At 39.6% G+C, this 14537-nt stretch overlaps 1 protein-coding gene across 1 annotated transcript in view; it reads right to left on the bottom strand.

The window, feature by feature from the left end:
- The window catches only part of WHSC1 (Wolf-Hirschhorn syndrome candidate 1), a 60637-nt gene extending 50443 nt beyond the window's left edge, over positions 1-10194 (bottom strand). Inside the window, exon 1 of the mRNA XM_009882534.1 lies at positions 9571-10194. Coding sequence (XP_009880836.1) covers positions 9571-10167 — 597 coding nt within the window. The 5' untranslated portion in view covers positions 10168-10194. The remainder of the gene's footprint in view (positions 1-9570) is intronic.
- Between the last annotated feature and the right edge of the window lie 4343 nt (positions 10195-14537).

Below are 14537 nucleotides of genomic sequence, written 5' to 3'. Positions count from 1 at the left end.
AGACAGTAAACCACAAGTAACTGAATATATTAAGAATAAAAATAAGTTTTTTCACTTCGCCTTGTTATATTCTGTTTATTATCTAATGGAAGAATGCTGCGTAAATCCATATTCAGCAAACCACTGCCTACAGAGAGAACATTTCAGGCAGAAGGCTAAAGAGTAAACCAGACCCTCGCAAGAAGGTAAGAGAAAATGCTGAGTTATTACTACAAAATGGCGAAGGACGAGGAAACATGAAGAAAGAAGCAATGAGATGGCAAAGCTTGGTGTTCCATTTTCAGTCAAACAGAAAGGGACACTTCAGTAGAGCGTCCAAGACTGCAGCCCTCAAAAGGCCACTGCATCAACCTCTACACTGTTTAATCTGCAACACCCTCGTAACACGTGCATTACATTGTGCAGTGAGGTAAAGACTGAGGGAGAAGAGGACACAAAAAGGCCAGATCAAAACAAAAAAAAAAGAACAAACTATACTGGGGGTTGGTTTAGTAATTTTTCAGATTTTTAATTGTTTTATCCCAAGACAGAAATGTAAGTAAAAAGTATTAAATTAAATGTATGTATTTCTTCAAGTTATCTTCTTTTCTTCTATTACTAATTACTAATAACTTTTCTTCTATTACTAAAAGGGGCTCAAATCTAGCAGTGTGAAGAATTACATTTGAAGAAGACGCTAAGTTTGAATCTTCTTGCCACAGAATTTGTTTCTTTTTCTTCAGTGTGCTTAGATGGTAAAGCTATAAAACAAGAGGACAAAAAAGGCTGAAGAAAATCACTGCTCTACTTGCAGATCCCCTGAAAACTCTCCTGTGCTGGTTGAGGCTCTTTGAAACCACATATAAGTTTTGTGACAATAGGTTTGTTTCCTCCATTTCTTTTCACAAACTCATCTAAAGCAGTTCATGGACAGCATGTTGAATAAATATCACCACACAGGACCCTCCCATCCAAGAGGGAAAGCAAGCAGAATAAAATAAAAATCCGTTTAAGTTTTGACAGGGATTCATAATGTAGATTATGGATTTGAAAACAAGATAAAACCTCAAATTTGTATTTCAAATCAACCACTAAACTCCTGGTTACACTTCAGTTCTTTTTTCTGGCTTTGGTTCCCTCATTAGCAAGTCTCCAGCAGATGGGAAATTTTTTAAAGATGCTTTTACATTTAAACCCAAATCTTTCTATCCAAATCAACAATCTTCCTTTACACAAACACTATATGAGCAAGTATTTTAGAAATAAACTTAACACAGTATTTGAGTAACTAGGATACAACCCTTTTTGCAGAGTAAAGAGTTGAAGAGAAACAGATTCAATCATTCATAGATAGATCGAGTAAGATGCAAGTTCTGGAACACTTCCCAACCCTCAATCTTTCTTAAAAATGCGGAGAGCAGTTTCTTTCAGCTGCTTTACTGAATTTCTGCATTTACATTTAGATGACCTCTTAAATTGTAAGTTACTGGCTTATTATTGAAAGGTTCCATGTTTCAGAAATAGGTATTCAAATTATATAAGGCTTGATCGGAATGAATGAAACCTCCTTTTATACTAAGTATTAGAAAAGGACTTCTGCCTACATCCAACTCCTGTAACCTTCACCCACCCTCAAAAGTTTAAACTTTTGATGCGGTATCTGGGTATATAAGACCGTGTGGATATGAGATGCCACAGAAGTCTGGAAAAGCATGACTGTAGAGCCATGAGGAAGCTTGGCACGGGAAACAGTTACTTCTGAATAATTTCCATATGAATTTCACATAGGACAACAGAATGAACACTAAATCATCTCAGCATACCTACAGATTTTCAGAATGTCATATCCATATGTATTTTGTTATCTGCACGTACAATGGTTTCACATCCTTTCAAGATCAGAATCTGTATCAGAGCCTTACCCTTAGCACTCTCCTACACCCTTACAGAGTTCAGTAGGAAAGAGTTTTCCCAAAACACTCATAGTAGCTCCCATTTCACTCATAGTAGCTCAAAAACATCCAAGGTAGCACGGGTAGATGTTCTGAATCCTAATGTTCTTGGTAGGAAACAGAGAAACCCAAGCCCAGATAATACTGCCAACAGGCAGCTAGATTTACAGAACTTTGTTTTCTGGTGAAGGCAGTAGTTATCTCTACACTTTTTTTCAACAAGAACGCTTCTGAAAGACGCTGTTCTAGGCTGAAATAGAACAAGTATGCGGCACAAAGGGGCTCTGTTAGTTAACTAACAATTTGACATAGTCCAAGTACTACTTTGCCTTTGAGATTAAACCTTTAAAATGAATCCCCAGCCATAAAAGCAGATACAACAGGTTTCCCTCCAGGTTGTGTTGATACATATACCTAGTAGGTCCTCCTCTTTTAGAGATGAAATGCAAGAAACAATGTCTGTTGTTAATCAGCCTAGGGGCAAGTGGGCGAAAAACCACCCCAAAACCCTAAACATACAGACTTTACCTTGATTTGGAAATACTGAAGCATATTCCTGAAACGTTCCTTATTTTCAGGAATAAAGATGTACAGAAAACCTGGGGAAACCCCAACCAGAAATGCCTCAACCCCATATGAATATTAAAGTAGAGCAGTCGTTGCAGTAAAACATCATGAAGCACATGATCAAAGTGCTATCAATTCTAGAAGAACTAAGATCCCAAATCTTACTTCATCACCAGCATCCTCAACGTAACACTTGAGTCAACATTTAGTCACCAAAACAAACAGAGAAAACAACAACAAAATCAACCTTTTCTAGCATTAGTTGCTGCTATGAGGCCACAGACTCACTTTCCTTCTCCACACGCGTGCTTCAGTGCTTATTTAACAACTGTCTGTGCAAGATCCAGTTTTCACTCTTGCACTGGGCTTCCGAAGTAAAGCATTTTTATAAACTCTCTTTGTGAGAAGGGAATTAGTTCCTTATTATTGACAAATTATAGTTTTAGTCACTGCCTATTTTATGATGCCCAAGAGAACAACTCCTGTAGGTAGTTCAAGTATTCATGAAAAGCAGAAATATAAACGTTAGCGTGGTTGGACCTATTTATTTATAGTAGGAGGATAATGAAACATAGTAATAGACAAACATAAAAATAGTGTCTGTGAACAAAGACCTCTTTTGGAGGTCTTAAAGTCCATGTGCCCTACATGAAATCCACTCTGGAACAAGGAAACTTGCCAAGGAGGCCAATAACACTGTTCCAAGACAGATCAAAATATTTTGCTTTCTCTCCTTTGCCTAAGAGGTACTACAAAGCATCTTTCTTTGTTGACAAAAAGAGGCTTTAAGGACCAGAAATGACATCTGGTATGGATCACTAAAGTTTCCCAAAAACCTGCCTGTAAATCCATCCAAGTAACATAACCCTGAACTGTAGATATAACTCCCAGCTAAATACAGAAGCTAGACATGCGTTATTTTGGTTAAACAGAACACGGAACAGAGCAACAGAAAGGCTTCACCGTATCTTGGACAGAAATGCAGTGAAAACAAGCAAATTCCTTGCCACGCCAACCAGTAATGGTTAATACAATGTGAAGAGGAGATCCTGAGATGACAGCATTCATTTAAATCATGACACTACCAGTTCAACAACTGAGAATAAGTCTGGTCAACTTAAAAAATAATCAAACCAAAAAAGTGTTGTCAACCTCTCAACTGTGTTACGGCACACAATCTGCTGTTGAGAGGTCAAGGGAAGTTAGTTCTTCCAGAAGATGGCCTGCTCACCACTTATTTGATCTGTCATTTCCACCAGAGTGCCCAAAAGACCAAAATAAAAAAAAAAGCCCCGGAATGCACAAACCAAAGATGAGTACGAAAGAATGCAACAGTTGCTGACATGCTTTGGATTTGAGTTAGATTGCATCTGGTCAGCTCTTTTCCACAGAAAACCGCCTCAGTGTTCAGAAGAGGTCAAGAATCAATCAAACGCTACGGATTATTTATAATGAAAAATAATGAAATTGAGAACAATATAGATTATCATGAACATGCCATTGCATGCATCCACAAGACATCTGTGTCTTGAACATCCTGTACTGTTCTGGTCCCTCATTCTCAAAAAAAACAACAAAAAAAAAAAAAGCAGAACCCAAAGGGCATCGTAGCTCAGAAAAAGGACAGTAACAAGAAGTAACATTCTGGAACGGCTCCTGCATGTGCAACAACACACTAGGACTTTTCAAGCTGAAATTAAAAATTGAGGGGGTTTGTGAGAATTTTATAAAACTCTAAGTAATAGAGAAGTTCATCAGTTATTAGTTCTCCTAGTTATATGAGAGCACCAAGTGAAACAAGCAGGTGGCAAATTGAAAAGGAAGAGCTGCTCTGTTGCTCTATTACTTAATGCCACGGATGTAAAAAGCTCACAGTGGCTCAAAAAGAAACTGAGGGTTTCTTCCATGAATTTAGCCATCTACAGCTATTAAATACAAAGTCACCATCTCTAGAAACCTCTGAGTCACAAACTGCTGGAGGCTGAGCATATTCAAAGAAAGCATCGCTCCGTGATTTGCCACGTCTGTAGTCTCCATTATGCACCCTCTGCTGAACCTCAGCCCCGAGCTGAGGCATGGAATTAAATGGCTCCTTGATCCAACTTGATAGAGCTATTCTTATATAGTTTTTTTGTCATCACTTCAAGATATTATTTCGTATTTGATTTGGATTCTTCCACCAACGTGTTCATGAGGAGAGAGAGACAAAAAAAAAGTATTTACACATTACATATTGAGACAACAGTTTTACGCAGAAAGTGTACTTAATTCAGCCACCTTTACATACAAGAACAGGAAGTTTGGTATGGAGCGCCTTGAACAAATATTTAAGCTTTCTGTAATTAATTTTGTAGCCACTCTGAGACTACTTATAGCTTCTAATCTCCCCCCAACCCAGTATACTCTCGACACAGTATGCTTTTCGGTGCTTCTTAACCTACAAGTGGTTCTTTAAGATATTTTTCCAACGAGGTGTTAAGAATGAACAATTTAAAATTCCAAAGTAACAATTACTGCTGCACATTGTGAGCTGCTTAGCACAAACACATTTTCAAGGCGTAGCTAAACATAATCCTTTACTAAAGTAAAACAGCAAAACAGTAGCTCAGGAACCCTCCCGAAAAGGAAAAGTTACTTCTCTTGTTCTTGAAGGGATCACCCACAAGAGATTTTTAGGGTTTCTCCTACTCCTTTGGGATTCTGATGACATCAGCCAGACAGCCTGTGCTATTACTTGCCTGAAGACAGGGTCTGATACCTGAAGAACAGCCTATTGAAAAAGTAATTGAGTTAATTTTACCCTACAGTTACAGATCCTGACTCCCATGGTAGTTTAGCTGCACATTTTATGACAAGTTTAGTAATCATGCTTGACCAGGAATTCCTAATAACTAATGATGAAAAACAACCAAGCAAGTCTTCCGTCTGAAAAAGACACATTTATTTGACTCTATTTTATTATTTTTTTTTACTATTTTTTTTTTACTATTTTTTTTTTTTTAATTAAAACAAAACAAGTCACCTCAGGATCTGGCTGCAAGAGGATAATCAAATATTTGATGAGCACAGCTTTCCAGTCTTACAGAGGGAACTTGTTGGTTTCTGCTCATCTCTGCTGATTAGATGCAAGCATCAGGGCAACATCACCACCTCCAGTGGTCCCCACCTTCCTGTATTTAGTTAGCACAGAAGCATAAAAAGCAGCAGATAATCCTCACACTGCTTCTGTTCTACCCTTACTGGGTTTCTAAATCTTTCCCATTTACTGGGAAAGGCACTGAAACATTAAGTAGACAGCAGATGTAACAGAGCTGGCCAGAACAGTTTTCCTCTGTGAACAGGAAATGGCAACATAAGCACATGACAAGGACTAGTGGAATTTCTCCAGTAACTCGCAATTGCCCCCCACGTAGCTGCTGCAAATTCATTATAGACCGTACCAGGCAGAAAAAGCAACAAACTGCCAAGTTTCTGGTATAACACTAAAAGAGGGCTACAAGAAAACTGGATAGGAAGCTGTGTGGAAGGTACAGCTTTTGGATCACGTACATCTTGCATATCTGGAATCCCTAAACCAGCAAGTATAGCAGTGTGTGGATTTACAGGTTTGTTCTGGACACAGGGCTGCTGCTTTTCCGAGCTACTGCAGCCCTGCTTGGGAGTCATGCCAGGAAGCCGTGCCAAAAGGGCAAACTGCCACTTGTAGGCCCAAAACGGCTTATGCAGAACAAGCTCCCATGTGCCAGTATCACACACTGAGCTGTTCTTAGGGTTAGAGAGCACAGACCGACTTTGGGACCACCAGCATGAGAGCTGCAGATATGTGTACTCTCTGTATTTCCCGCGCAGAAACTCTGGATGGCTCCAGGGACCAGACTTGGATTCCTTCATATTAGTATATGAAGCAAACCTCTGCCATTCTCCTCCAAACGAGATTGTTTCACTACTAACAAAAGCATTCCGTGAGGAAAAACCTAGGAAAGTCCTCGTTCCTAACTGGTGGCGTCGCAAGAACCGACAAAAACGACGACTCAAAAAGCAGCCACCCCAACATCTTAGCACTGAAGCACACCGCCACTCTCATGAGCAAGTGGGCGACCATCGGAGTCCATGGGTTTGGTGTGGACTCAAACATCCAACCCGTGATACCTATGGCCAGTAACGCTGAACACTGGGAGGTGGCGTCAGACCCCTATCAGCCTAGTGCCTCCGAGTAAAAGTTGCTAAACCAGGCCTTATCAGCAGAGACCTGGGTGTTTAAAGTAAACTCCTCAGGTGGAGAGATACGGGGGTTGCGGGGGAAGAATGGCGAGAGGCAGGAGAGGAGGGAGGGAGGAGCCACGGCCTCTCCCGCTTCCTCTCCTTTACCTTGGGGAAGCGAAAGCCGTACAGCTGTTTCTCAGAGGACTGCAGAAGGTGGTGGTTATCGACAGCAACCTAACGCACGTCAGAGCTGGGCAGATCACGTTTATTCCCAATTGAAAAGTGCCTCGGCAGATTAAGTTTTAAACAGCCTTCCTTTATGTTAACAACAACAACAAAAAAATGCCCCAACAACAAGAAAACGCAACAGAGGACTGGAACATTTGTTAAACGATATGCCTCTCACCTCAGCAAGAGAGCAATCTGCCGTGTCCACCAAACAGAGATATAATTACCTTACACAAAAGGCAGTATTTGAACCGTGGCGATTTTTGCTAAATCAAAAGAGTAAGGGCTTGGACAACAAGAAATTGAGAGAGAAACCAGCCCAGAAATAAAACCAGACAAACAGGTTCTACATTAACTTGTAGCCCACAATAAACAGGTATCCAAGTGCAAAAGTAATCAGCTTTTACTCCAAGGATATTTTATTAACTTCCACTTTGCGGCCACAATCAGCTACACAAAACCACACAGTATGATGTGCTAACATTAAGGCTTCGGATGTTGGTGATAAAATAACCCTAGAGCAGGGGCCTGAAACCAAAGAACATTGATATTAAGATATTACAGTTATGATCACGGAGAAAACGTGTATCACTGGTCTACATGCGGACAAACATTTGAAAAATCTCCTTCAGCATATTCCCTAATATTATGCTTTTCTTCCTTTATTTTAAACCTGCACAGTTGGCAAAACCCTCCCTGTGAGAGAAAGAAAAGCCCCAGACTTTTTACAATCAAGGAGCTATATCATAAACCAACATTTCGTGACCTTCAAACACTTTTGCCCTTTGTGCTTTGAAGTGCGCTACGCAAGAAAAAAAAAGCTAGAAGCATGACCCTCTGTTTCAAGTGCTCTGAAAAGAATAGGGTTATAATATTGCAAAGTCGGAGATCAAGCAGGTGGTTGTCCTGATTTGGTACCTCACTGGTTTGGCACAGGAGCAAATAACCCTATCACTCTGCAGCCATCAGGTCTCAAGCACTCTGGGAAAGTCTTGACATGGTTTTCTCCTGACCATTTCTGGCCAAAAGACAACTCAGATAAGCCAATCCAATCTTTCTTTTAATCTTAAATGAAGCACTCACCAGCAAAAATTAAAGGCCACCCTTCATCGACAACAGAGGCGAAAGGCCCAGAATAAACTGTGTAGATATTAAATATTGCCTCCTCTTTCTTAAAAAAAAAAAAAAAAACAAAACACAAACCCATACAACTATGCTAGAGTTGTTGATGCTAATAAATATACCACCTTTTAGTACAATTTACCCTCATTAACAATGAACAGGACAAAGAATTACTCCAACTATGGACTGTACCCATACTTTTTACCTCTGAGTAATGATTCGGAAAAGTCTGAACCAAATAGTGTTAAAACATTCTCCTTAACATAATTAAAGTAAACAAACTCTTCAATAAAATTCCTGAAAACGTCAGTATTGATCATTCTAGGACAAATAATATATTCAAATCATAAATAAATGATAAATTTCTGATACTTTGAAGAAAGCTTACAGTTCTGTAAACTCATTCGTTAAGCAGTTTTAATGAAAATAAGGCTAAATAAAATCAGTAATACAGCAGCTATGTGTGTGGTTCTCCTCTGCATGTGTGACCTTGGCAGAAAGTAAGAATCAATATCAAGTAGTAAACCTCCAGTTGACAGAAAACTGTAACGTACGTTTCACGTTTCAGGTGTGTGAAACCAGGACCTGTTCACTAGCCAAAGCATTCATCAATGTTTACCATTGTTATACAACGCTATTCTGAATAACTCATTGAGAGTATCCCTGCTATGTAGGTTTCTTCCTCCAAGATAAAATGATTGCAAACCACATTCCTTTAAATGGAGCCCAGCAACAAAAACTAAATAAAAGGGGGAAAGGGCTGCCAGCAGCATTCTCATTTACAACTTGGTAAAGCAAATTAAAAAAGTGAAATTTCAATTTCTGCCATGTTTAAAAGAAGCAAAAAACAGATGAGCTTGACCACAAAAGTTAATGACACTTAATACAAGTATCTAGACCTTTTCAATTAATACAATTCACTAGGTTATAGCAAGCAAAACCAGCTCTTTTCAGATGACAAATAAGGGTCGGGACTACATTCCAGCTGCTAAAATCTGAAGGTAAAGAGCCTAGCTTATCAGCCAACTGACAGCTGAGTACATTTTTCTTTTAATTAAGATCCAGGAATATAGAAATAGTTATTTTTTTCTGAAACATCTGTTTATTAGAAAGCCAGAATACCTCATGCTCCAGCAGTCAAAGGCCACCTCTAAATTTAGAGGCCTCCCCAGCTCCCTTGCCCAGGTGCTTATCCTGGCTAGGTCTTGGCTGCATGTCTGGATGAAGCTTCCTGTTTTATACATCCCATACTACCACATGCCCTGATTTGCTCTGGAGACCTATTTTGCTTATATAGAAACAGAATTTATGGGGTAGCCCTAGTCTAGGCAAGAAACAGAGACCAGAAGTAGAGTGCATCTGTCCTTCATCAAGACAAAGAGAGAGTATCATAGGAAGTGACTTGTTTGTGGGAGGCATCTATTTAAATACCTCTAATAAAGATCAGCATATGAACAAATGAAATCTCAGTATGATTAACAAACCTAACAAAAGAAAGAATGCAAAAAAAAAGTACTACCTTCTTTTCAGTGGGGCTTGAAGTCTTTGATACTAACGCTGCTTCAACAAGACCCTGCTCAAGTAAGGAGTCATATTTTATGCTTCTTTTTCTGTTTCTCCTCTCCTTGTTTGCTGGCTTTTGTTCATTTTCCTCTGACTGGGACACATCTGCACCATTGTCTCCACAAATGGAAGATTCAAAAAGAGGCTTTCCATTCATGTAGGTTTTAGTGATCTTCAGTTTAATTTCTGGAGAGCCATTCTTGATAGGAGTAGTGTTGGGTGGTGTTCCAACTCCCTTTATTTCCTGGGGTTCAAAGCGCAGCTTGGCATCTTGGGCCCCAGACTCGCCATTAAATACACGAGAGGTCAGATCTTTCAATTTATCAGCTGGAATAAACGGAAGAGCCTCATGGCCATTATATTTTTGCATGACACCTTCTTGTAGAGTGGCAGAAAGTTGTGCTTTGCCCAGGTAGACAGAACACTCACGATTCACTTCACAATTCTGAGTTTTCCCGTTGGTATTTCCAAGGATCTCTGGTACCTGCTTCATTTTGATGTAGTTAATTTTTCGAGTTAACAGTTGAGAACTTCTTTTGATGCTAAAGTCCATTCAGCCCAGATGTTTCCAGTCTTACACTGCTATATTAAGACAAAAAGACAGAGAACATTTTTAATAATACAGAAATGTCAAAAGCTACCAAGCATTCAGATATGTTTGCACTAATGTAACACTCAATGTACTTCGTTCAAGTTTTACTAATGAAAATGTTGCTTACAATCTTCACAACCAAAATACTTCAATATCTGTTAATACGCATTACAAAAAAGTCCAAGAAAAATAGACTGATGAATCTTCAGTTTTCTTAAAACAAAAGCAGAGCTCAAATCACAGCTTTCATTCTAACAATCTGTTAACAATCTACAGCATGAGTCTTACCCACACTAATTACTCTAAGGTATTGCACTGTTTAAACCAAGTAAGAGTTAGACCTAAGATAATATCATTAATAACAATGTAAAACAGATGAGTTTATTGCTAAGAGGTCGTGCCAGCATGAAAACCCCACAGGCTGTGTTACCGTAGCACCTACACCATGGACAGCAGCATCGCAACCTTCTCTGCCGCGCTCTACGAAGAGGCCCTCAACCTTCCATCAGAGCACACCTCCTGAGGAAACACCGCAGCTCAGTCTTCAGCCGTATCCCAAACCGTTCTGGCTAGGAGAACGAATAAAAGCTGAGCATTTTGCATCGTGAACGCCAGCCCACTGGGAAGCAGCTGATCCTTCAGGCCAGTGTGGTCCAAGCAACTGCCGGAGTTTCAGCTTTTTAACGACAACAATAACATCATCTAACACCCGTTTTTCATACAGAAGTTTGGAAACATCCAACAAACTCAAACTGCGCTATTATCTGCCCTAGACGGGTTTTCTGGGGGTTCTGAAAGCTAACCCCACCCATTTCAACATTATACTACTGTAGCAAACCTATGAATCTGGCAGAGTGACTCCTTTGTGCTCCTAGACCAGGTAAGATGATAGGTTTCTTATTTTTAAAACTCATATGCATAGACTCTTCATATTACCAGGTCCAGTGTATACATGATATAGAGAAATACACCATCATAAATATTGTGAAAGCTCAGCACAATAATCATCACATCCATGCTCAAGGTAACCAATTTCATATATGATTAAGTCTAAGAACTGTCACATCGAATCAAAAATTCATCACATCTAGTCTCACATGCTTCCAAAAAAATGCAGTAAAGCCCACGATGAATAACTATTGAATTGTCAGTTGGTACGGAAGAAATCTCTTCTGAATCTCATCACCTTGTTTATTAATGTACATGGTTATAATGCTTAAAACTGGCATATTCCTGAAACTTCCATATTTGCTACCTCTACATCAGGAGTAGCAATGTACAAATGCTTATAACTGAGCAAAGCTCCTTAAGGGAGCCTGAACTCAAAGCAATTGGCCAACATGAAACCTTTTCACGCACAAAGATGCAGAAAAAAAAATCCATCTAAAAATCAAAACTCCATCACTCCTTAGCAAACGCTCCCATCTCCCTAACGTGCTGCTCTCTCCATACAAGCTATATAGACTCATTTGAGAGATGAAAACCGTCCTCCAGGGACAAACAGCAGCCTGAAAAGCTGGCATTAATCAAGATAAGAAGAGCAAGTATACCTGAACTCCAAGCGAATCTGCGACAGGAAAGGCTCTAATCTTTCTTTAGCCAGATGAAGTCTGAATTACCAATAAAATTTCTGATAAAATGAGTGGAAACCAGCCAGCTGTTATTAACCCTTTTGAAGACAAATCAGAGGTAAAAGGAAACTCAAAATGCCACCGGAAGAGAACAAAGAACTCACCAAACCGAAAGAGAACTCGTACTTTCACAAGATCTTCCCTGAAAACATGGACATGAGACAGACTCTCAACCCGATTAATAATATGACAATGTTTCAAGCTGTGATTCAGCAAATTTAACTGAAATCATATTTATTTTAAGAAACAACTGATGACAAATTCTAGAAATCTCCAGGCAAAAGGCAAACCCGTTACGGAACATGTGACGCTTACGGTTACGGAGATGACAGCAAAATTCCTTAAAAAAAAACCCAAAACACTGAATTGTTGCAAAATCTGTACTTCCTTCCCACAGATTCTGAACAGAGTAAACCAGAATGCAAAACAGAGATTTGATCTGGGCATCTAAATTCCCTCTATCTAAAAAACAAGCCTACAAGTGAGCAGCTTTTCTGCGGCTGCAGACGCCCTCCAGTGGTCGCCTGACCCAGCCAGAGCAGCAAACACCGCAGCTCCCCGCTTGCCTGCCTGACAGACCGCTGCTAATCACTGCTTTTCACAAGAGGACCACCACCAAAACCGCCTTGTGTGACATCCTCCTGTCGTCAACTGCACGGTGAAGTAGAAAAACATTTTTTAATATGGGTCTATTAGCTGCCTACCAGGGCCTGGATTTCTGGATTGAGACATCTGCATTTTGTAACTCTGTTTGTTTTAATCTATAATTGTTCTAGTATTTTTTTTGTCCTGCTTAATAATAACTACTACTCTCCTCACTTATTTCTTTAAACTAGAAAGCCATCAAGCTTGAGGCAGACCAGGACAACTCAAAAAAAGCAACAAATAATCAAATTATACTACATTACTGGGGTACTCAATCTCAAAACACTGGATGCATTAAAAAGGTGATAGCTTAAGAGTTTCAAAACATAAAAATCGCCATAGAGTCTCAGAGAACTTGGGCTGGAAGGGACTTCCTGAGATCACCTATTCCAATCCCCTGCTTAAATCAGGGCCAACGCAGATCAAGCTGCTCAGGGCCTTGTTTGGATGAAGACCAGTAAGTAACTAAGTGAAAAGCCATGGCTTAAAGAAATCAAGTTACTCTCTATCTATCTAATAAACCTAAGTGTAATAATTCCTTATCACAAAAATATGAAAACCAGTAATACCACACAGTAAAAGACCCTGAACTTTTAGGGGTTACCTTGGTTTGCCTATTACATCTGGAGACACACAGCTCTAACACACAGTTAGATTTTAGAACTTCAGTGAGTTAAGGTTCAGTTAATGATTCTCACTTACACAGGTCACTAAAACCAGCTGAAAGCACCAAAAAATGCCCCTCAATTGCTGGAGCCTAGACAGACAACAAATCCAGAAGTGTAACTGGTAAAAGCAAGTCAATGCACCCAGGCCGATAGTAAAGGGGAAGATGAGGACAAAGGCAGTAATTTGAAATAGTAAGATTATCAGAATCAGTAGATACAGATTATAGAATACAGCAAATAGACCATGTTTGTACAAAGATTTAATGGAGCCAAATGAGAAGAGGCTTAAAGCGAGAAGCAGAATAATGGGCAAAGATAATAGATGTGAGTACCTATAAGCAAATATGGTCCCACTGGGGAGATGAGACTTGCAGAGAGCAACTTGCAGGTTAGTCACCATCTCTGGGACAACCAATAGAGGGGAATCTGCATCTCAGTCCTAATCGTAAAAAAATAAGCTATGTTGTGGGGTCCAGTTAAATGGAAGAAGCTAGAAAATCTACACATGGGAATAATGAAGGGTTTCAAGAAAGAAGGGCAAAAGAGAAGCTAGTTAAATTTTGTATCACCTTTGCTATCTAAAACTCATGGTAGCACAATACCACAAGCAAGGAAAAGGACTAGGCTCTTTGTGAGAAGAGGACAATAGAGCAGAAAAGAAAAGGGGCGAGGAAAGAAAATGATCAGCAACAGATAACCCAGCAGTACTGCGAGCTTATGCAAGGAGATCTAGAAGACAGGACGTGAAAAAATGAAGTGAGATGGATCACAGACAAGATCTAGTTGATCAGAGTTGTAAGAGTAAAGTCCTGAAGCAGCTGAGCATATGATTAGATTTGGTAGTTAAATTAAGTGCACTCATGCTGGACCACCATATCACACAGAAGCAAAAGCAATCCCTTATCTTTTTCTAGATGACTCTGTATCTATAGAAAAGGAAACTGGGGGGAGGGTAGGAAAAGGAAGGGGACAAAAGCACCACACACTGGTAGCAGTTAATGAGCTTAAGCTCGTATCGTCCCATATGGACTGTCTGGTGACCCAACAAGTACCATTTTCACTAACAAAGAGGAAAAAACATGATAGCCAAGGAGTCTGCTGAAGAAACATGATATTTTGGCTTGTGAACAAATAGCTTTCAGTAAAAATGAAGATTTGACTTATGAGAGAAAGGTCTCTAGGCATTTTAATCGGACAATGACAATTGGACAACCCTTGCAATGGCTTTGTACACATTTTCGTACTAAAAAAGCCGGTTCTATATAAGGCAAATTATTTTGGAGACATTTTTAAAAAGGTTATTAATTACTTGAAGGTCCATCATCTGACAGGAGTTATGAGTCAAATACAGTTAGTCTGCATGTCAGATTCCTCCTTCACTGTCCAG

This window comes from Charadrius vociferus, unplaced genomic scaffold, assembly GCF_000708025.1.
Source record: "Charadrius vociferus isolate BGI_N301 unplaced genomic scaffold, ASM70802v2 scaffold213, whole genome shotgun sequence".
NCBI classification, from domain to species: Eukaryota; Metazoa; Chordata; class Aves; order Charadriiformes; family Charadriidae; genus Charadrius; species Charadrius vociferus.
The sequence above is the reverse complement of the archived record's forward strand: the minus strand, read 5'-3'. Positions and strand labels throughout refer to the sequence as shown.